Raw genomic sequence first — 24,777 nt, 5'->3', positions numbered from 1 at the left:
ACTTCATGAGCAGGGTGGTGGGAAGAAAGGTACCATCTGCCAGAAATGGTCAGAACGGAGCAGCTGAATTCAATTTTCTCTTCTACATCACACTTGGGTGCTGGAGGAGACATTAGCAGGGCCTAAACCATGCTGGTGACTCTGTGTGTGTCAGGGGTCTGTACATTAATAATCTGCTTCTGCCCTTGCGAACATGAGCAGAATTTTGCCTAGGCTGTGTTGGGCTTTATAAATAATCAATTCATTAATATCTGAACTGAAAGAAAAACAATAGATTTCTTAATTTCAGAAGGCAGAAAGCAAATGAAAACAATTCAGAACGAAAACCCAAAAACTGCTGCCACACAAAAGGTACTTGGATCATTTTATTTGCACTAGGTGTTATTTAGTTCTACTACTTAAGTGTGGCACAGTAGGAAGCTCAGAATGCAAGTGTGTATCACCTAACAGAATGAGACTTAGCTACAGCAGCTCTTGTTAAATCTGTCTTGTTAATTGGGACAAGATGGCCTGGCTGCACATCATTGTGTTGAGAATTAGAAACAACCTATGGTAGTTACAGTAAAGAGGAACAGCAAGACACTGATAGCTGCAATTTTTTTAATTAAAAAAAAAAAAAAAGAGCACACGTGCGTGCTAAGGAAAAATTCGTTGTAGCCTTTTGGCTTCCAAAGTAGTCATGCATTCCTGTAAATCAGTGTTTCTCAAACTTTGTGAAGGCGCAGCCTCCCTTGTTTGCCTCATCTGTCTTTATGCAACTATTAAATTGGCAGCAGCTCAGTTTCTCTGGGGGAGGGAAATCAGAAGGCTCTGTAATTACTGGCTACAAGTGTTTATGGACACTGAGCTGTGTCCAGCAATTAAAGGCATTTAGCTGTTCCCTTCCTAATACAAACACTTCCAGACGATAATTACAGCCTGCTTTGCACTTTCCTGTTCTTGAGGAGGATTCCCCTGGGTTCTTTGGCAACTCCCAAGGGGGCTGTTGCCTGGAATTTGAAAAACACTGGTGTAAACCAAACAGGAGCACGAGATAATACCTAAGAGCAGCTGTTTATGTAAAGCTGCTTTCTTTGCAAATGAGGTGCACCATATGCTTTGAAGGCTTTCCATGCACTGGATACTTTCTTTTCTCACGCTTGACTTTTGTTAAACAGTGTAGCGTGGCTCAATCATGTAATATTTCAATATGGCTGCATGCAGTATATCAATCTGTGATGGTATTGTTGCTATTCAGAATTACCACCTGCATAACATGTTAAAGAGAAATAAAAAATACTTGCTTTGGAAAAAAAAAACAGATTTAGCTCATGTTACAGTACATGTTGTACTGTCCTTTTACCTATTCATTGCTTCTGTTCAAAGTTGTCCTTTGCTATGTTATGTATCAAATGCCAATTAGTTTGCATGCAATCAGCTGTTCAGTTATGGCAGGAAAGAGATGTCTTGTGTGCTTTTCACTGAGTTGATATTTCCCACTGTATTCACTCGTGATTCCAACCATTCCAGGAGAAGGAACATCAAACGGGTGGTATTCATTGTTCTAGGATTTACAAGAACCTGAGAGGAAGTGGCACTGTGTGTATTTTAGGATATGACAAGGCCTTTAGCTGAAGAACATCTGCCCCACAGTATTCTTGTGTAGAAGTTAGAAAAATAAACATCTGGAGGTTGTTTGTTACATCTGAAAGAACCTAAACCCAGGTACAGATCCCTGACCTAACTTGCTTTAATTCTAAGCAGCCTGTGGCCCTTGTCCTAGGAATACTCCTACTGCTCCTCAGACAGACTTTGCTGAGAAGCCGTGTCTTCCAGGGCCATATCTTCTTGGCTGGCCCTTCTGCACTCCAGGTTCTGACTGATGAACATGGCGTGGGCCAGACCTGCCTCTTGTCGCGGTCTGGGTTCTGTAGCATCGGTTGCTTCACAGGTCTCGGTAAGTTGCTGAAAAGAAAGAAAAGTCAATCAGTTTAGGAAATTTCCAAGTAATACTTCAGCTATTTTTGAAGTGACAGGTAAAAAAGTTGAAATTTGATTTAGGAATGTCATTCTGTGACACTGCTTGGGCTTCTTAACATGCATTATTCACAAGGGACTTCTGAAGAGTGAAGAGGTACTTGTCGCACTTTGTGTAACGCATAAATTTGGAAGGAAAAGCAGACAAGGAGCAAGAGGTTTTAGTACCAGAGATGTACACATATAGAAAGCTATAAAATAATTTGGATGTAAAAGGACTTCTGGAGGTCATCCAGTCCAAACCGCCCTGCTCCTAGCAGGGCTGATTTCTAAGAAGTTAAATCAGGTAGCTCTGGGGCTTGCTTTATACACCAAATTTTAAGTCCAACTTACAAAGAAACCTTTTCATCAGAACAGGAATGCAATTATCAGTCTGAAAATGTTATGAGCAGCATCACCTCACTGTAAGAACCTCATTAGTATAAAAGCTTTCCAGAACTGTGCTGTGTTAACGTTTAAATAAAACACTTCCTCCTTACCACTTCCAATCAAATAGGCACCTGGACTGTGAGCAGTTACTTTGATGAGGACTCGCCTCATCTAAATTAATCGTGTAGTTTAAGTATCATCTAGGCTGCCAGTGGTGGGCAGGGAGAGACGAGTGTCCTGGGGAAGATTTCCTCTTGACAGCTGTAAGGGTGAAGTGGCTTGTCCTCTCCACTGAGTACAGAGGCCACACCAAAAATCTACTGAGACTTCATGCCCGAATTTTAGATGGCTTAAAGTTGGACAAGGTGAATCCCACCATTAGTGCTTGGTATTGCAGACTGGCTGGGTTCTTGCCAATTAGGCTGTAAACTCCTGAGAGCTGGAATTACACCTTGTCAACTGATATGTTCAGCTGTACATGCAGAAATATTATTAATGCTCATTAGAGTAATAAAGCAGGATTGGACCCAGGTTCAGTCAACCTCTGTTGAAGTTCATGGCAAAACTCCAGGGAACGGTACCATACATGGTATTTTGTGTTGAGAGCAAAACACACATAGGGTAAGGAGTTTATTTTACTTGGGGTTTGAAGAATTCTTTGAAAATTAGGGAAGTTATACACAGTTCAGAATGATAGTACCAGGAAAATCGTTTGGACTTTATCCACAATTTTCCCATTGGCAATTTGTTTCCATTTTGATAGGCCAAATGTGAAAGTTAGTCTTAATTATGTTGTCACTCAACCTTTAGTTGCAGTCGCTCTTTATCTCTAATCCATCTTCTCATGTTACTGCTCGGTATTGCTGAGGTGAAAGTTCCAAAATTCAGGAAAGCAGTTGATGGCAACCAGAGTTAAATAAATATACTTAAGTAGACAATAAAACAATAACACTACTATGTGCATTAAGTTTTCCAGGGAAGATGGGAATAGAACTGGGCCCCTCCTGGGAAGAGGGCTGGAAGTTCTTTGTGTGCAACTGTTTCGCTGTTGGAAAATGCTGAATCACAGGGCACACAGGTTTCCTTTAGGAAATCTTTCCTATAGACTTCCTTTGGCTAACCCTTTCAGCAACAAGGTTTTCAGGTCCTGGATTGAATTTCTGGTCAGAGAGAGGGACAGAACAAGTGCACCGTTCAGTGGGAACCATTCCTCTCTTTACAAGTAATTAAGTCCTACTTAAGCAAGCCAGGAAGGAGCTATTTATTCTGCTTATGATGGTACTCAGCACCCAGGCTGCAGAAAATTGAGACCTAAGTCCTAGGTCTGAGTGAATGGAAGAGGGACTTTCCTCCAGTTTGCAATTTCAGGTCCACACTTAACAGCCAGCCTGTGAGTTACTTACAGATACATCACTCTCATGTACACACTAATATTGAACAGTCTATTTGGATTGTGTTGCAGCGAAATCCAAAACAAATACCCAAATCCTGATGTTGTTTTGGAAAATAATAGTTTCTGACCAGTGAGGGACGAAACAAAACAGTGGTGAGAACAGTTCGGGAACCAGGCAGGAGAGCAATACAGAAGCTCACGCTTAGCACTGCTATTTTGGCTGCAGCCTTACCCGAGTTGCCTGACTTGCTGCTCTAGCAGAGGGACCCATGGCAATATTCATACTGCTGGATGACTGGGTGTCACTGGTGTTACCTCCTTCAGCAGCCGAGAGCCCCGAAATCACCAAAGCACTTGAAAAACTTCTCTTGCCGAACAGCAGGCTGAGAGTTGAGCTGGTGGAAGAGGCCAGGCTGGACCTGAGCATGGCTGCAGCTCGTTCCTGCACAGTCAGCTGGCCAGCAACAGGAACAGCGGGGGACTGGGAAAACACAGATGTTGCTGAGTTGTGGAATGACAGCTGACTGCTGGAAAGCCTTTGGGCAATTTCGTGGGCAGATGTAGATGTTTGGATGAAAGGCTGGCGGCTTTCTACAATTGGTCCAGAGTGACTTGAAGAAGGGGGCCTTTGGTTTAAAGCAGTGTGTGCCTGGACGGACTGACTCCTGGGTTTTCTCCTGCCTTTAAAAGAGAGATTAATAATATATTTAGGTAAGTGGCATCCTGGTGAAATCTGTGCTACTGACAGTGTCCCATGTGTACATATTACTATTGGCATATTACTACTGGTTTTATCAGCATAGAAACCCCAGAATAACACAGATAACACATTGCTAAACCTATGAACCTGTCCATGTTTTCCATGATAGGGATTCTGGCTTTTGGTCAGAATAGCTCCAGTGGTTCTGCACTGCATCAAAAGAGAGGGAAATGAGAAGGCTCCCCAAGGAAATTAATCACAGGCTCACACCTATTCTACCATGTACTTTTTAACCTGCCCAGTGAATGGCTGAGCATAGTGCTGCTGTAGCTCCACTACCCTTGGACAACCACACTAAAGTACAGGATATTGAATATTCATCTTAAATGGCTTGGTATCATTAAATGAAAAAGTAAAACAAAAAACCTGTGAGTTAATAGCACATTAAAAAGAATTATTCCTGCATATGGGGAAAGAGAATTTGAGAATTCAACCAAGTGGAAGACTATAGCATTCAAGCCACAAGACAGTTTTAAAGACTAATATTAAACTATATCTGAGTTGTGAGAGTGATATTTACAGTAGATCACAGACTGAGAAGTTGTGAGCACCTCCAGTTAGGGTAGTCAACTGGAGGTCTGAATGAAACCCACATAGGTTCTTGCCCCATTCTGTGAAGCATCTCTATGTGGCTGCTGTTGGATACAGAAAGTAGATTAGATAAGCTACTCTGACGTGCCTGGACAACTTCTATCTTCACCTACCCATACACCCCCGTTTTTAACATTTATATCAATGCCTAATGTCATTCAAACAAATAGTTACTGTATTTCTTATGCTTGCATATTTCAAAAGGCATAGAATGAAAACCAAATCAACTACTGGCCAGTGAACCCACCGGATACCTGCTTGCACCCAGGCACTCTGCAAATGGCACGCGCTGGGCTGGCAGGTGCCACAGGCCCCCAGAGTTTTCTTTTTCTGCAGCCAGGCTCTAAGCCAGGCTCTCACAGCAAATACCCAGGCACGCGAGCGCCTCCTTGGCTTTTCTGCTTTCTGGGAACCTCCAAACACTAACACAAGCTGGCATTTTGGTTTCCCAGCTATAGCTGTGGGGTAGAGAGCTGATGCCAGAAAATCTGTTGAGAGCCATCATCAACACAGAAACAAGCTTTGCTGGGAGGCGTTTCCAGGTTGTTGGTAATTTATTCGGCTTTGTTTTTTCCCAGCACCTGAACTATGGAGGAGAGGGATGCACTGAAACTCCTCTAGATACTGAAATTTTGCAGGCCTAAAGGAATACATATCTCACACTGTCTTCCAAAAACATGACTATTTGCTGAATTCAGGAGGGTTCCAGTAATGCAGGATTTCATATCCAAACTATTTATATTATATAGCTGAAACATGCTGTTTTACATCCACAGACCTGCTTTTCCAGAGGCTGGTATCATTAGCCCCATTTTTCAGAGGCTGAAGCAAAGAGAATTTAGGTAACTTGACACCGAGTTGGGTGGCAGAGCTGGGCCACAACCTAACTGGAGCTCTTTAGCTGGACTAAAACCTAGTTGGTTTGGCAAGCACTGGACACTTTCGCACCCCACTTACTACGTATCTTTAGTTCTACTTTTATGCTCCAAACAATAAATTAAAAAAAAAATAATTCCTAAGGTAGCATGCGAAGCAGCATTCTCTGTAATAAGAACCCCAAGATCTCTGCTTCAGAGCAGGGGGACAGATGCAGGTGGCTCGTGTGTGCCATGTTGCCGTTGTCCCCTGTGCAGGGAGGGCACACACTGGGGGTCAGGCTTCCCCAGGGATTCAGGTTCTTCAGACTCCACAGTTTTGTTTTAAGTGCTTTGGTTTCTACATCTGACGGTTATTTTAATATGTTACCCTTCTTAAGTAAAAGGAACAGACTGGAATTAAGAACAGAGGGGCTGCGGTGTGTTAGTTTGTGCTAACGTGGGGCTAACGTGGCCAAACATCTGTGTGTGATTTAAACTGCCAAGCTGACCCCTGTCCAAAAGTATTCTATATTCATCCCAAATGCAGTGGTTAGAGCTTTGGACAGGAGACCACCCGCATCTACACATAAATAACTCTGTCCTTGAAAACACTTAGGAAACAAAGGCTGTTCTATAAACTGCATCATGAAATAAAGACACTTTGGGGCAGAACCCCACACGTTTCCAATGCTCCTGATTTTGGTTGCACTTTTTATATAGGGCTTTCATTGCGTTTTACAGACTCAGCGGCACCAGGCTGCAAAATGAAATATGAAATATGAAAACAGGAAATGTACTTGATTCATAGATTATGAGTCTAGAAGGGATTGCTGTGATTATGGAGTCTGCTGTGCTATACAGCACAGGCCATACAACTTCCTGGAATTAATTCCTGTATGGTATTACCAATTACTACGATTATTTCTAAGAAATGAATCCAATACCCCCAATCATGGAGAATCCAGCTTAACCCTTAGTCACTTGTTTCACTGTTTATTTACTGTTAAAAATGTGCACTTGATTTCAAATCTGAATTTGTTCAGTGTGGTTATATCCAAGTCTGTTTGAGTCAACTGTCTTTGGTCACCTTTTTTTCCCAGGTAAGTACTTACAGACTATGATCAAAGCATCTTTGACAATATAAATTGTTTGAAAGCTCTTAATCTTTCACTACAGGGTGTATTTCCCAGATCTTTGATCATTTTTTGGCTCTTCTTTGAACTCCTTCCAAATTAGAACTGCCCTTCTTAAATCAGTGCACTAGGACTGTGTGTGGTAGGCCAACAGTGTACTCAAACCAAAGTCAGACTGACAGACATGCATTACCCAGGTCACCCTATCCATTCTGGTTTTTTTTAAACAACAGGCACAGTGTAAGTTATTTCCCAGTCCTCTGTTACTCCCTTAGCGTTCCGATACTTATTGAAGATCAGAGATTATGTTTTAAACAGCTCTTGTAAAAACCTTCTTGAACGAGAGTAATTTGGATTTGCTCAATTAAGCATGTAGCTTTGATAGCCACCCTTTCATGTTCTTCATAGCTGTTAGGATGGAAGGAACTACTTCACGATCAGATCACAGAAACAGATCATCTGCATTTTTCCCAATACAAACCAGACATTTCTCATTTCTACATTACTGGCAACTGCTTTTCCATATAGTAACAGATCGAGACCACTGCAAGGATTTATTTTGCTTCAAATACTCTCTAGAAATAAACAGCCACAAGCCTACTTTCATCTTTTTGTCTCTAATGGTGCTACCCAGAAACTTCTTATTTCATTCGCTTTCTCTTACCAACGGTCTCTAAGGACTGAATACTGATTTGCATTTGCTATTTTCCACTTCCTTGCATTGGTTGCGTGTTTCTTCGTTTTACCTCAAGCCCAGTTGCTCTTCTTAACTAAGTGCGACCTTCTCTCTTGATTGTGGTTTTCCAGGCACCCAATACCTTCTTCTAAACAACTCACAATTAACTTTCATTCTTGTACAGCATGCTCAGGATCAGTATTTTACAATTTAGTTTGCCATTCTGATTACTGCAGTGTCAAGTTATGAGTGTGCACATGGGGATTCCTCTAACGATAGACTCAATTAAAAGCAGCAGTTGTTTTATTCTTACAACATGATTTATATTCAAGGCAAGATCTTCTCTAGTCCTGGCCATTATCTTTAATGATAGGTCAAAATGATCTAATGGGAAGCAAACAAGTGTCACACCCCTCTGCTTCTCTGCTTTAATTTATACAGTAATACCCCCCTTGTTAAAAGGCTGAGTTAATTGGCTTTACATTACAAGCCCTGATCCCACAGTGACAGGTCTCACAGTGACCCACTGCCAAATGTAATGCATATTTCCAATGTGAGGGACAGTAGTTCTACCTTGTGAATATGTCTGAAGTACTTCTGAATGCAAAATTTAATATGAGAAGGGCTCAGCTGTTGGTTGACAGAATGACTGGCAACATTTAATTTCCTGTTGGTAACTGCTATATAGACACGAGAAGTTATTTCCTATTTGTTTGTTCTCTACGCGCACTGATGAACAGCCAAACTAATCCGCAAATAAATCGGCAGGGTCCTTCCAAGATAATTAAGATTTTTGCATACTTTCACTTCTGTTGTTCCCAGCTAACAATAAGGCTCACTGTGGTACGGGCTCCCTCCCATCTGCATTTCTCATTCTAGCATAGTTAGGGGCACCTTCTAGTACAAAAGTTACACATAAAGAAGTTTGACAGTGGAACCTTTGATGAATCACGTTTGTCTTATACCCTCCCAGTAAACACCTGGAACAATATCAGGAAGCCATCTCCTACATGTGCTTGGTCATTAGGAAAGAGAAAGCTCCCTCTTTCTAAAATTAGTTTTCCACTGGATATGAGAGCAACTCAAAAACATCTACCTATGTGGGAAAAAAGAAACAAACAAACCAACCAGTAAATTAGTACAAATACCTGCATGCTGGTGGGGCTCTTGAGATGAAGCTTGCAGCTGAGGGGTGCCATCTCTGGTGGGCTGTGAGCTGCTGCTCTGGCTGGAACTGCCCGTGGAGTTGCTGCTGGACGAAGATCCCCCTGCACTGTCCACCTCTTCAATGTTCCCCCTCTCGTGGTGAGCTGCATGGCAGTCCTTCCGCATCCTGTTTGCAGGGACACGCACATGGTCAGCCATTTATTATGTATGAAAAATTGTGCCACCAAGATTAGATGCCCTCACAAGGTGTAATTGTACTTTCTTGCACTGCCGCAGGTCCTTCGACATTTTATGAGATGACAAAGATAATGATATGGTAAAGCTTACTTGGAACAAAATTGTATGTGACACAAACTGAATCTTTTCTTTCTCTATGTGAAGAGGCTTGGGGGCCTAGAAAGACCTTGGGATTCTTTATCTAATGTTACACTGGTCTGTAGAACAACTTTTGCATGAGGCAACCAAATAGCAAAGAAGGGGAGTTGGCTCGAGGGAACTCAGTGAGAATGAGATGCATGCAGGGAAACCAAGGTATTAAACCATCAGATTTAATCTTAGGATAGGTCTTAGCGTGCAGGCTGGCTCTCATAGTGTCCCCACAGTCCCCTGTCTCTCCTCAGCCACAGTGGTGATAGGGCAGGTGGGGAGAATGGAACAAGACTGAGCTATTGCTCTATGAAAAGTACATGTAGGAATGAGGGCTGGAAGGTGTCAGATACTGATCAAGCTTACCCAGGGGAAGTCAAGCAGTTGTAGTGGATAGTAATAGTATGTTTTAGATCTGTTTTGGTCAAGAACAATTACTTGGGGATGATCATCTATACTGCCAAAGCTTTGGAGCATAACCCACCAACATGTTCACTCATGTTCTGACATGTCACTGAACTGCAGAAAAGACACCCTTACTTACATGGCATAAACAGTAAAATTCTCTGGAATGAGAGAAATGCCTGTGCTGAGTGATTTGATAATGAACTTTAAGCAAAGCTTTCTATGTGTTCAACAAAAGCCATGAGTGAGTTAATTAATTTGCTTTCTGATATATCTGTAGGGCTATTTTTTTTATATTCTGAGTTATTTGCAATTAATTTTTTACTCATAGATAACAGTACATAATTACTCTTTTAACAGGAAATACAGTGGAACCGCAGGGTCTCTACCTGTGTAACCAAAATTTAACACCTACCTTAACCATTTGGATCGGAACCACTTTGTAATGTTGTCCAAACTGACAGGTCCCCCCCAAATGTTCCTCAGTTGGCTGTGTGTCCCAAGGTACGAGGTGGTTAACGGGGAAACGTACATTGGGTATCCCAGTGGCTGATCACACGAAGAATTAATTAAGTTCCGCAAGACCTGTTTATTGTTCTGGATGCTTCCTCTCTCCGGGTTCCGATTGCGTAAGAAAATCAGCTCCTGCTGCTGCCCAGCCCAAAGGCCTCTGACGCACTCCTTGTTGACCTACAGGCAGGGAAAATAAGCATGGCTCACGTGAAAATGTTTGCTACTTAAGATGCAAAACTACATGATGGGGGTAGAACAACAGCAGGTGTGGGTGTGAACGCCTCATGTCTTTGCACCAACAGGTTTTGTGAACTTCTGCAGCTACTGCCTGGTAAAACCTAGAATGTTATTTCTGATATGCAAACATGGTTGCAAAATGGAAGTGAACTGAAGAGAGCTCCTCCGGCCTCCAGGCCCTACTCCAGTAACTATAATCAGGCTCTCATTTGGGCCAGATTACTCAGAAATAGCATCAGCAACTATGGCCCTAAATTACTGCAGCATTACAAAGATGGTATATGTACCTTGATAACCTTGAAGCTCAAGTAGCTTTTGTGGAGCATGATAACTTTATATTCATCCGCTCCTTCATCTACCACGTGTCTCAGGGTTAGCAGCTCCTCTCTGTTGGAGAGAACAGCGCTGCGCCAGGCTGGGTCCCCTTCATGACAAATCACCACCTTTTCTTCAAAAGATTGGATCGCTTCATACAAAACTGCTGGGTCCTCATACTCATCTGGGCAGGTGAACTGGTCCTGGCAGCACAGGAAAAAGTATTGAGAAGATCAGGTATACTTGTGAAAACACAAAAACTATTAACAATAAACAAAATCCTGTTTTTCCAACAGTTGCCAATTGACCTCCCCAAGTTACTTGCCATTTGATACAGTGCATCTTTGGGGGGCCAGAACAATTAATTTAACAGTAATATAGAAAGGTAAATTTTTGTTTTATTGAAGCCTATTCTGAACTCATGTCTTCACTGGACAAAGACACTCGGAGAATGCCAGCTTATCTGCTTTCTTTTTATGAAGTGGGAAACCATGGGGGGCAGAGCTTTTGGGTAAGTCGGAGACAGATCAGAATCACCCAGGGCATTCCACAGTTCTTGTGAAAATCCTTATTTTTATTCACGAAAACCACCAAGAAAAGCACAGACAGACAATCCATCAGCAGATATCACAATATTGTGTTACTACTTTAGCTGTCACGCAGCAACACTGCCAGCAATAACATTCATAAAATTATTGTGTCATATTCTCAGATATTAATTCACAGCAGTTCCCCTTCAGTTACATTCAGAGCAATTATAAATATCATGCATGATAAAAGCATGTGATACTAAATCATAACATGGCAGAGCAAGAACTAAATCAACTCCAAGCTGTACAGGGGCTGACCTGAAGAACTTGGAGTGACTTCAGTGGAGATGTGCCAGATTTTTACAACTGAAAACAGAACGGGGTCAGAATCAGCCTGACATCGTCAAACAAATAGCTGTGACATGAATCCTTCAAAACATTCTCCTCCTCTCAGCTGTGTCTTTTAACATATGGAAGCATTATATGTGTATGGCTATTCACAAAAGGATTGCTAAATTAGCAATGAAATTAGTCTAATTAATGTATTTCTTTTCAATCTAGTAACCATCTTTATAGTGTACATGCAAGTAAAACATGACATGACTGACAGTTTTCTTTTGATGAAAAATACAGGGTTAAGTTCTGCAGTATGATTGGTTTCAAATAGGCAGCTAGGGTGTGCAGAAAAGAAGACTGAGTGGATGTAAAAGAAATAAATGCCAAACTTCCATTTTGGTAAAGGGGTTTTCTCAGAATACAACAAGAAGTGCCCTCTTTTTTTTTTTTTTTTTCCTTTGGACAGTTTCTAAGGTTTCCTGTGTTTCTCTAAGACAACAGATACAAGAGTAAAAGCTAAAAAGAAAAACATAACAAAGGCCCTACCTGATGTAGCTTCAGAGACATTCGGATTGCCGGGGCAACAACCTTGTGCAACAGGTCCATGTCTGCAAAGACCCACTCATCTTTCGCTGCTATCCGAAAGTCTCCTTTGAACAGCGCGTGGAGCCCATACAGAAAAGAGTCCAAGCTGTAAGAGAAAGGCTGGGGTCACTCCCAGATGTCACTCCTGTCTCACCAAACCGGATCCCTGCCCGTCACCAGCTACACAGTGACTGGGGAACCTCCGGCACAGGGTGAGCTCCTGCAGTGGGTGTAAAGCATGGGTCACATCGCGTATTTCTAATGAAAACCCATTCCTCGGGATAGGAGGCTTTCCTTCTGCTTGCACTGTAAACGACTGGCCACCAAACAAGTGTGGCACCTGGAATGACGGATGTCCTAAGGATGGTGGCTGGGTCACAGGGTGCCTCAGGGTGCTGCTGCTCTGCAGCTGGGCCAAAGAGACCAGGTCGAGGAGTGCCAGCTGCTCTGCCAGCTCTGTGCAGGCAGCAGAAGCTGCCCCCTCATTTGGAAGTTTATTCATTGGCCCTGTTACACTTAGCAGTTCTCTTCGCAAGGTAAAAAATTTTATTAAGAAACAAAACAAAACTAAACAAAACAACACAGCAGTAAAAGGTATTTTCAGCAAGTCTGAGACTTTTTTGTCATGGAACTCAAACCCAGACATGAACATTAAACCAGACGTACTGAGAAAAATACTAAGTTCCAGGAACTGTTCAGCAAACCAGGTGAGACCATGAATCAAATGACAGGCATTTTGTATTGAAACTAGGAGCCCTAAAGCAAATGCATACCAAGTCTTCTCTTTTCTTTTTAATATAAGAAACTAGACGTAACCAGTTCTGCCTGACCTTAGGTGATGGTTTGCCTGGACCCAAGATTTAAGGAAGACGTAAAAAGGTAAAACCTTGAGTAGTTGTTAGAAAATGGTTGTGCGGGGGCTTTGGGAAGGGAAAGAACCAGCCTTCAGCTCCAGTTTGCACCCCGAATCACAGGCTTCTCACAACGACACCACAGCTACTTGTATAATGCTCATGGCAGGACTGCTGTCCTAGGGCTGCTCTGAAGAATCAAACTCAAAATTGAGGAAAACAGAAGCATAGGTTAAAACCAGGCATCTCTTGCATACCCACAGGACATGGTTTCATCTACCTGCCAAGCGTTTACTCATTCTTATAACAGTTGACTTTTTAGTTAGTAAAGGCTCTGAGGAAAAGCTACATTAAGATGTTAGTGGTTTTCATTACCACCCAGGCCTCCTCCAGAGAACAAACAATCTTTCCACATAATTGAGTTTTCTTAATTATTTTAGGAAAAGAAAAAAAAAAAACAAACCTTGAAAATTTTTTCTCTTCTCTAAGACAGGGTAAGGAGAGACTGGGAGACTGCTTGGGCTATCATCAGCTCAGACACATTCTAATGTTGCCCTTGGTGGGTTGCATGTTTTAGAGATTAAAATTGAAAGATATATAGGTTGTTGCCAGAAAAACAGCTGGATACTGATTTTCTCCGTGAAAGCACCATGTAATACAAATCAACTAATCAGTGGGACCGAGGCCAGTGAGGAAGGCAGGGCTGCTGTCGCTGTTGGGAACATCAAGAGTACAGGGAAGCTCTTGTGAATTTTTAACTGATTTGCATTTCTTAGTACCAAGTTACATATTAAAACATGCCTATGTGAGACAGGCACTTACACACACATCTTCAAAACATTCAGGCACCGATTTCAATGGGATTTATTATGTGTCTTCAAGGAGCAGGTCCTTATCCCCACTGACTTCCAATCAATCATCTTCAGAGTTTCGAAAATGGTAGTATACCCAAATCCTGCTTAATAGCTAGGAAAGCCCTAGGATAAACCGGTTGGGGCAAAAAAAAAGTGGTAAGTGCAGCCAGTGTGGTGAAATGTGTGACTATCATCTTCTTTGAAAAGGCCAGAAACAGGGATGGGTCCTTCCACTCGCCCACCCACTAGGCAACATCCAGCATACACAGCTGAATTTCCTTGCCTGGAAAAAAACACTTCCTAGGATGAAACTGGAAAAACTAGTCTGAACCTAATGATGATCCGTAGTATAGTTTTTCCCCACATGACACCCCCTGTATTTGCTCTGAAAGTCTGGCTGGGATGAAGGGAAGGAGGCAGGAGAGATAACTGTGTTTTACATCATCAGAGGCTCTCACAGCCAAACCCAAACACCAGAGCAGACAAAAGAGTTTGCATTCACATTAAAGTGTCTTACAAGCATCAGCACATGCTAAAGCAGCTGCTGTGAGCAGCAGTACCTGCTGCAAGCAAGGGCAGGGCTGGGACAGCTCTGCAAAATGCAGCTGAGCATCTGCAGAGGCAGCAAGGGAAGCAGGTACAGCTCTCACTGTGCTTCATTAGGGAAAGCTCATCCATTTCTCATCCGTCTGCATAAAAAGTTCTCTAACCAGCATTTTTAAGAACAAATAGGAATGCTACAAGGAACAAAGCAGTGGTGGCAGTAGCAGTGAGAGGCTAAGAGTCGTTTTATATATCGTATTTTCCCCCAGAGAAGTCTGGAGGAGATTGCTGCATTCAGAAAACCATGGACATCTTTTATTCTCCTGCTGATCATAATGAGGCTTTTGGGTACTTTCTGCCTAAAATGTGACACTATCTCAAGCCATTACTTCTGTAACATGCAGCCCTTAATCCACATAAAATGCAGCTATTGTTATTATTCCCATTGTTATGCTCTCTCCTGAAGACTCTAATGAGATTAGAATGAAGCTGTAAAGACAACAGCTTTGATCTCAGGCCTGACTCAAGGTTGTTGCTACTTTCTTGGCCCAGTTTTAACATGCGTCAGTTAGTAACCAGCTGTAGTAACAGGATTGTTCCAAATATTTTAAAAACTAGTTAAGATGCCAAAGAAATGACATTAATCGGGAAAAGACATAACTACTATTTCTGGCAACATTTCTAACCCTCTGAGCTAAGAACGTGAAAAGCTGCTGTCACAACAGCGAGCTATTTTAGAACACGACTAGTAGGTGTGTGGGAACCATTGGCCTCTCCAATGTCTAGAAACGAGGGGATTAAGGAGCACCACAACTACCAGAGGGGGTGCAACACAGCCAAAGCAAATACCCCCTCCTGCTTCACCCCTACGGTGCTCTGACAGCTGGAACTAAAAGCATTTGATGCAAGCCTGAAAACAGTATGGATGAAGACTAACGAGCTGGCGAGTGAGCTGTGTGTATTCTGCACACCAAAACCCATCCTCCGTCTGCAGTTCATAGACCTTTCCCAATGATAACTGTAGATATATTTAAGGAATAAAGAAACATGCATGCCTTTGAGCTGGTAATGACCTGAGTGCCACAGCTCACCTGAATGAAATCTTTTCAATGGTAGCCCTTCTACATTTGATATTTGAGATGATAGTGGTTGTGAGCTAAGAGTCAAACTTACTCCCCTGCTTCTGCTAAGCTCTTGCACACACAAAGCTGCACCATCTGCTTGAACCCCCACCAGCACTGCAGTGTCACCAGCGGCCCTGTGGCACCAGGACCCCCAGCCTCTCTCCCCTCAGATGCTGGGCAGTGCAACATGGTGCCCAGGAGGGAAGGGACAAGGGAGCTGAGGGGACCTGAGCATCCAGGCTTCGTAGTGCTGGAAATGCCTGATGAGGAATGCTTTATTAAGAGATTTTTATATTTTTCAACATTTGAAATGTATACTAAACATTTATTTACTAGTAGGTCTAGTGGCTGAATAGGGTTATTAAGGAATTTTTTTACAAATACACACCTCAACATATCACTCATATTTGAATAAATGAATGGTAATGCCGTGTCATTCTTCAAATTGCATTTTGTGCAGGATGCCTCCTAATGACAGTTTAAAAGAGCGAGTGATTTGCATAGCAATGTTCTGCCTTCTTAATGAATGCATTTATTGTGTAATCTAGTGTTAATGTTGGGTTGCTGCTGACATTTACATGAACAGGTACGCTGAATAATTATTTACATACATTATATAAGAGCATTTAAAATCTTGGTTTACCCAGTGACATTTACTGATTAATAGATTAGACAAAATCATGTGTAAATGAGTGCAAATTGATAGTTTACATACACAATGTAAACTTGAATCTCAATTCTGTAGTGCACAGCTCAGTGTAACACTACCTTTGCATTACTATTTCTGCGCAGTAGTTGGATGACAGTCACTCTTCAAGACACAGCAAAGGCTGGACTTAGTCTGGAGAAAGTTTCCTACTACCTGCAGTTACCTCTGAGAACAAAGCATGGACCACGGAGCACAGACTCTTGGCTAGTTTGCTCATGTTGGACGTATCTGAAACACTTCATAGAAATAAGCGTGAGGAGAAGACTACAATGCCTATCTGGCCATTACATCTCCAGCTCATCACGAAACCTCTAGCAGCGTTGTACACAAGATCTTTCACAGGCAGAATACAAAGTCTTGAGATGAAGTTCAAGGTCGTTCCTCAGTGCCTACCAGAGTGATCTAAATAAGTTGTCATAGTCCAGCATTTGTGTGTGACAGAGCACGCGTTAGGAGGCTGGATCTCTTACAAAGTGAGCCAGCTCCAGACAGCTGTGCACATGGTCATCCCCTTCATGCACACACCTGGCTGGGGGATTGCCTCTTCCGACACCATCTCTGCAGAAAACTAAAACCCTCTTCAGCACCTGTAGGCTCCAAAAGGTCCCCAAAATATCATGACACCTTTTCAAGGAAAAAAACTGTGAAGCGTCACCTAAGGAACGATTCCTCCAGCTTCTGAGGGCCTTCAGTTCTCTCCCACCTGACTGAATGCAAACCTGTGGCAGCGAGAGCTCGGGGCGAGGACCAGCAATACTGCTCTGAACCACCCTCCATAAGAGCTGCCGCATCTCCATCAAACACAGACTGAAGGGAGGGAGACCTGTCTTCAGCGCCTCAAGTTAATCCTCAGGAACATCTCATCTCCTTCTGGCCCCAGCAGCGCTGCGCATGTTGGACGAGGTCTCCTTCCCCTTGGCATGCCATGTAATTGTGTTCCTAACAGGGTATCACTGCTTTACTGCTGCTTTGTGTTTGGGTAAGTTGTGAAGATCTGTGTGCAGCAGTGAACACAGTCAGTGCAGTAAGAACTGCCCTCTGTGCTGACATGAATGTATTTGGATTTTTGTTGATTAAGGTCTTGATGTCAGGGGTAGCATACCCACCTTGCTCCTTAGTTAACAACTTCTACTGAATTGTTTTTGTCAATTGAAATAAATATATTCATTCTTTAAGACAAGAATAAACGTATTTCACCAAGCTAAAGTCATGTTTTGTAGCTGTAGCAATTTATAACTTCTCAGATTCCTTTTTTTTTTTCTCCAAAATCTTCCCGGCAGTTGAAATGTATTAAACATAATTTAACCAGGTGGGTAAGTGACACAGTTTTTCACAGTGAAACTTTCGTAGGGGTAGCTTATGTGAAGCAGCACTGAAAAAGATATTGACAGAAGCTTCCACTTAATCCCTTTCATGTCACAAAACACATTTGAAAAAGTACAATGCTTCAATACTGCCCTGAAGCACTTTCTTAATAAAAAGAAAATCAGGACTTAGAGACACAGGATTATACAAAATAGATTCAGAAGAATGGTGTAGAGCTGTGCTGTGCACAGGACCACTACATTTTCCCCCTTCTACAGATGTTTTCTTCCCAATAAAATTATTTTTGAGCATGGAGCATCCACTCACCAAAAGAGAGAACTGATTTGGTTCATTGGTAATATTCCACATTTTTAAAGGACATGGTATAGCTGACTCCTGCAATTATTATTAAAATCTTTACAGCAGACTTTGCAAATAATTATTCTCAACATTCATACTTTCCATGTGAAGCTTCAGAAAGCCTCTGATAATATTATCTCTTTGCATTGTCGACTCACCATGTAAGCCAATAAAAATAGGTGACATTGTTATTGTATCTGTACTAGTGCCAAAACATTGTAATGAAGATTGTAAGATCCTGTGGAAAGTACACGCAATGTGATGACAGTTTTAGGAAGCTTTTGTGGTATTTTTAGATGCATTTCTAATATTGCTGTGACATATCTATTGCAGCCCCAGATCAAATTCACTTTAATCTTTTCTCAAAAGAAAAAAAAGCACGAATGCACATCAACTGTTCTATCACGTCCACAAACTCTAAAATTTGGATCATCAAAAAAATAGTGCTATTTTGGAAATATCAATGACTATTAAACGTTGCACTAATTCGAGAGCATAGAAATGAAGGAAAGGAAACTCAACCCAGAAGAAAACCACTACAGGAAGGCAATGTGCAAAAACTAGGAAAAAAGAGATGATGAAAGCTACTTGAGAAAGCGGAAAGAACCAGCACACCAAGAAATAAGCCATGTGGACCACAAACATTTTGCATGACTAACTGAAAGAGGAAGACATAAAAGCAGATGTTACAAACGACTCAACAGATAACAAAGCTAGAATGAATATTTAAAAGACTGCTTTATCTTGTAACACAAAATGCATTCAAAATCACACATGCTGTCTTTGTTTGCTTGTTAGTAAGACAAATCCTCTCTAAGGACCATGTTGATAGAGGGTTAGCCAGCGTTATCCACAGTTTTGTGTCAATACCACAAGGTCACTTAGACACTGTGTATTTATTAATCTCCTCTACTGTGACTAAACTCTTGTGAACGCAGGGAGCTCAAATACATCTAATAAAAATCTAAAATTAGAAGTTACACTTTATTAAAGTAAAGATTATTTCATTAATAAAATGCCTTCTCTATTACATTTATTATTCAGGCTGAACTCTCAGAACAGCATAAACGGTTCTTTAAAAAACCCAAACAACTCAGAACTCCTAGTGAAAATGGAAGAATCCCAAAGGAAAATGTCATGTGAAGAGCGTATACAGAAATAAATTTAACCAAGCATATATTAATTAACCAGACTTTCTAGGAAGAAGTGTTTCGCATGAATGAATGAATGAATGAATGAATGAATGAATAAGGTCGACTCAGAACAGCCAAAGCTGCGGTCTCAGGAGATGCAAAGTTCTCCCCTCCTCAGTCACCAGAATGAAGCGGCACAAGGGACATGGAATACGGCCCCGATGAACAAAGGACCCTTATGGATTTATTATTATTTTGCTAAATAGATGTCAGAGTACTTAACAGTTTCTTCCCCTTCCGGAGGAAGCCCGTGTTACAGTAGCCAGGCCAGCAGTGAGTGAACACAAGTAATAACCTATTCTTTCAATGCAAAATTCTGCTATGCCCTATGAAATAAAGACTGATATTAGTTATTAAGCACACTACCAAAGTAAAAGATGTCAAGGAACGGCAGAAGAAAAAAATATTTTATGGAGGAAAGAGACTTCACCTTGATCTAATCTTCTGCTGAGGTTCCACAGTAAGTGAAAAAAAACACAAACAGGTCTTTGCTTTAAAATGAGGAAAAAGGATTCCTAATTATTACCTGATGGCCATATTGTGAGCTGCAGTTCCCAAAGCTCTCCGACCCAGTATGCACAAGGCAAAGGAAAGTGTTACAAGAGGAGAATCTTCATCACTGTCCAGGTGCTACAAGGTTTTAAGAATAGCATGTTATTACAGATGCAAATACCATCTTTAAAAACACTGCAGTTCTGTAAATCATAACATAAAATTTGCTTGTAGCTGGACCTGCACACAAAAATGTTCTTTGCAATTAAACAGAACAAGAAAGGGGATCATTGTTATCAGAGGCTTTCTACAAAGTTAGAGCTTATTTTGTCTACTGGCTAGAAGAACAACATTTCAGTCTCAGGTGGCAAGATCCCAAGGAAGGGGAGCTTTGGTGGTGGGGGAGATTTTTGTGGGTCTTTGGTTGGTTTGTTTTTCCAGATCTGATATTCTAAACCAGAGCAGATTCCTTATTGGCTGAGAGACACTGCAACTGGAGGCAGCCAAACGCCTTTTCATGGGACACAGCACATAAGAAACTCCTCCACAAATTCCAGAACAATCTATTTGGAAAAAAATGGGGGAACACATTTTTAGTGAATAACAATATATACCTAAATTGTATACCATTGATGACACTAACCTCATATTTTAACAAGCAGTCAACTTCAATGACATTTACTAGCTCAGGAGAATGTCTTTACTTAAATTTTTGCAAAGAAAACCTTAATATCAAGCAGGAGGGAAAATCTGAAGGAACCCGTAATGAATGTGAGTCTTGAGGAGGACACAGACTATTATTTCTGTCTGTGCAATGGGTGATTTCTTACAGCTTTCTTTGAACCTAAAACTGAAGCCAATTATAATGGAGAATGTAGCTCCTTCTATTCAATACACTGATTTTCAGGGCTATGTGTGCAGCAAAGCCTTTTTTACACCTCACCTCCTACATGAACTTTATATAGTTAGCATGTGTGCACACTAGTGAAGGCACTCATTTGCCTTTTTAAGTCTCACTTTGATAAGTTTCAAGTCTATTGGGCATCCCTAAATCTATTATTCTGTTTGAAAGTCTGAGACACATAAAAGTGAAAAAGCATCATTTAGCAGTGGCTTCCTCTGCACCGTGCAAGTCCTTGTGTATCAGAACTTGGGAGCTGAGACACAGAGATACAAAAGAGAGAAAATATTCCCAGTAGGAAGAGATTGGTGGGAAGGCTCAGAGGACAATTCAATGAAAACAGCATCAATGTGATGATTTGAGAGGAACTGCTGGAATGGTATTCAGGGTTAGAGACACGAGAAGGAACTGAAGTGGAGAAGAAACATTAAGATTCAGCAATATTATACCAGCTAAGGTCAGTGGTAACAAATGAGATGTGCACTCAGGGATCCTGAACAAAAAATGCACAAATAACAGCGCATGGCAGCCAGGAAAGACACACTTCTCATTTTTTGCCATTATCAGCAATAATCGGAAAATTAAATCAAGCGAATATGCTTGTTTGAAACTGTAGTCTCCCTCTGGGCTATTTTGAGTATTCCAGGGAAATACAGTAGCGCATTTCTGACAAATGATTGCTGACCATCAGTAATCTTAGTGGCTCAGAGCATGAGATCACGGAGCTGGAGACCTGCCCTTGACCTTCGAGAGCTGCGAGGTAGTTTCAGGCAGTTTTGTGGCACGGTTTACATATGAATTATGAGCTCTCAGAGGTGACCTACACCAGAAGTTAGTTTGTTATGTACTTCCCTACCCTTTGAAGACTGTACCCAAACATAGGTGAACGTTTGGCAAGGGCACACACACATCACCGATGTTTGGCAAACATCCCCAAACACTGGCAAGGGAAGGAGTGATGACATTCCCTGACCAGGGCCTGCCCCAGCATCACTTCTGCAAACACTCAGTATATCGGAGCTTTTTAGAGCTGATGAAATGACCAGTGTTGGAAATGTGCACTGTAAGGAATTGGTTCTGTATTCAAAAACTAACCTGCCTTAAAACTCAGTTTTTGAACAAGGGTAGTCTCCAAAATATGTGGGGTTTTTTCCATTCCCCAAAACATATATTTTCCTTCCATGTTAAATCTGACAATTTAAAGGAAATAAATTTTATTGTATCAAAGCTGAGCAAGCAAAAGAATAACCACGCATCATTTAGCTCCTATCCCAAGAACTAAAATTACTACTACCACTAAAATAAAAAAATAATAACGCAAGCTTACCTCCACCCTTTTTCTAGCACAGAACTGAATCCAGTCCAGATAAACACTGCAGAAACTAGCTCTGGTTATTCCTTGGAGACACGGCACATAATCTTCATCTATGTTAATGTTAAACATTGCAAGGTCACGTTCAATATAATGCCACTTTGCATAAGGCTGCAGTATCTTTTGGATGGATTCGTCTTTTATCCAGTCTAGGATTTTGGGAGAACTTGCTGTAAAGTATATTATACTCTGTTGACAAAATGTGCAAATGTTAGTCACTCCATCTCTTATTAAATCAGATATATTTTACACAGAAGAAAAAAATTCCAATAGGACCACATTAACTACCCATAATGGCGCTTATTTTTCCTATTTTTTACTGTTGGGCAACATTGCTTCACAAAACTGTTCAAGTCAGAAAGACAATAACAATTGATATATAAATAGCAGAAAACAGAAAAAGAAATAATATTTTTAATACCCTTCTACCTCACAGGAATATTTATATAAACAACATGCTATAAGAATACAGAGTTCTGACATTCAAACATGTAATTACTGGATATTAATGGGGTTCTAGAGTCTATCACCAAGAAGGTGATGTCGATAAAAGTTCAGCCATATTTTGACAAAAAAAACCCCAATGTAGTAGATGGTCACATGCCCAGAATCAGGCTCTTTTTCCTCCCTGGATTCCCTGTTTTCCGGGGGACGAAGCTTTCCTGATTCTTTAACAAAAATTCCGTCATGATTTAACCATAAAGGTGAGATCTGACAGATGTGTGCAACACTGGTCTGAAAAGCTCTGTTTTAACTCTATTTTCTCTCTGCATTAAATAGCATCATTATTTTTGCTATCTGTCTATGAGACCAGTAAAGAATAATGGATTCTTTCTTATATGTCGGGTTAAGAAGCTGAGAAGTGATGTAACTGAGTTTGCTTCTAAAGCACTTAAGGAGGAGCAGCATTCAGGAGGAGCTCTTTCTCCAAATGCAGAAACATTAGGAAGCACCCAGATTCATATCTCCTATCGGTGCCTGGGCTTCTAAGCTTCAGTTCTTCCAACTGCTGTGTCTGGAGCCATTAATAAAATAAAACAAAATAAAATGAAACAAAACAAAACTATATAGCCGAAGCAAATTTAAAGCATATTTTCAAAAGAGTATGAAACTTAAGGAAAAGGTCCAGTGCTAAAAAGGAAAGTGGCATCAGCTGGTGAGTCCCACTATAATGTTTTATTATTATAATTTGTTTTAATAAAATATGTTAATTTAGAATTGGATTCCAAAGCAAATGAGGGACAAGTGAACATGAATGAAGATGGTGTAGTTCTACTTTACCCATCAATGGAAATATTATTAAGCAAATAAATGTATAAAATGAAAATCTGATGGGGTTAAAAGGACAGAAGCACTATCAGCCTTTTTAAAAATCCCAGATGTCCTCCACAGTTTATCTTTCAAATTGTACAAAAATACACAAGCAAGAAGAAAATTAAGCTCCAGAGGAAAAAGACAAATCAGACAGACTAAGGATGGCCCCTTGATTTCCTGGCATGTGGAAAACAATACACTCTTTAAAAAAAAGATTCATGCAGAAACAATAGAGCTGAAAACACAGCACTCAGTGAATGCGGACTTCTTGAATACTAAAAGACATTTAAATAAGAATATATTGAGAAGAGACGAAGGAGGCACAAGGGAAAAATATCACAGTAGTTGGTCAGGAAATTATTTCAAAATATACGCAGAAGGGCTAAAGCAGCTGACCTAGTTTATTTGTGGAGGGTAAAAATCCTTTTATAAGAAGAAATATGGGCCTTTTTAGGCTGTCGATGAAACTGCAAATGAAATAAATACAGTAGGAATAAGACACTCAGTTGTTTAAAAGACCAAGACGGTAATTATTCTAGAAGCACAGGAGAACTGGAACAAAGCATACATTTTCTCTGCTGATCCTCAAAATATAGTTTGCTTTTTTAAATTATTCTCACCCATGCTTATGAAGAAGCAGATTCAACTGGGGAAAAAAATCAGACTCGCAATCAGACATATTAACAGAAATAGCAAAAGCTTCTGCCACCTAATTAAATTCTGCTCTTAGTAGCTCTTCCTAAATGCGTTTGTGCACAAGTACATCCTCAGTTATATGGCAATTCAGAAATAATACCGTAAATATTTACAATGTTGAAAGCTACAAAGAATAAACTAGAAGCACTGCAGATGCTCAGTGCAATGGAAGCGCAGTTGCTGCCGAAACTCCAGCCTGAGTGTTTTCTGAGTTTGTGATTTATGTGACCTGAATACTGCATTAACTTGAGCTCCTCTTACAATTACTTTCCCACACCATTAAAAAGTGGCAGGGCTTTGAAATGTTCACAGTGAAACTGCACAGGATCTTTACAGCTCCAGATTCCCCCGTAAGAAAGAGCTGGGGAAGGAACGAATTCTCATCTCTGCTTCTGATATTGTTTATGTGGAGGTAAGTACTAAGCAGGACGATAGCTGATCTGATACATAACATGGTTTTCTCACCTTCCAAGGCTGTACTAAGGATTTTACTAAATCTTATCAAGGCTCCTGTTCACAGAAGGAACTAATAACTTGAAGAACAGAAGAAAATCTCCTTATAGCTTTATTTTGGGAAGTGTCATTCTAAAGATGGGGTCTCCTGAGCACACTCTCCCTTTGCTGAAGGGAGGCCCAGCCCAGGATAATATTGCAGCTGCCAACAGGTTATTATTACCTCCTGTTCATCCCTCCCTAAGAAGGGAAGAAGATTAAAGGACTTACACCTTGCTAGGAATGAAGATCTGTAAGTGCAGTGTCACAGTGCTGGCTCAACTAAATCCAACCAAAAGAGATCTGATTTTCATATCTTCCA

The 24,777-nt window shown here is 41.0% G+C and overlaps 1 protein-coding gene across 1 annotated transcript in view; it reads right to left on the bottom strand.

Annotated features, from left to right (window-relative positions):
• Nucleotides 1-585: 585 nt before the first annotated feature.
• PCNX2 (pecanex 2) overlaps nucleotides 586-24,777 on the bottom strand; it is a gene marked incomplete at its 5' end in the record, with an annotated part of 152,799 nt that continues 128,607 nt past the window's right edge. The window contains 8 exons of the mRNA XM_082048020.1: nucleotides 586-1,944; nucleotides 4,011-4,459; nucleotides 8,944-9,128; nucleotides 10,149-10,423; nucleotides 10,771-11,001; nucleotides 12,211-12,355; nucleotides 19,715-19,818; nucleotides 21,909-22,142. Of these exons, the coding sequence (XP_081904146.1) occupies nucleotides 1,771-1,944; nucleotides 4,011-4,459; nucleotides 8,944-9,128; nucleotides 10,149-10,423; nucleotides 10,771-11,001; nucleotides 12,211-12,355; nucleotides 19,715-19,818; nucleotides 21,909-22,142 (1,797 nt within the window). The 3' untranslated portion in view covers nucleotides 586-1,770. The remainder of the gene's footprint in view (nucleotides 1,945-4,010; nucleotides 4,460-8,943; nucleotides 9,129-10,148; nucleotides 10,424-10,770; nucleotides 11,002-12,210; nucleotides 12,356-19,714; nucleotides 19,819-21,908; nucleotides 22,143-24,777) is intronic.

Source organism: Streptopelia decaocto, assembly GCF_964273445.1.
Source record: "Streptopelia decaocto genome assembly, chromosome: 3".
Lineage (NCBI taxonomy): Eukaryota > Metazoa > Chordata > Aves > Columbiformes > Columbidae > Streptopelia > Streptopelia decaocto.
The sequence above is the reverse complement of the archived record's forward strand: the minus strand, read 5'-3'. Positions and strand labels throughout refer to the sequence as shown.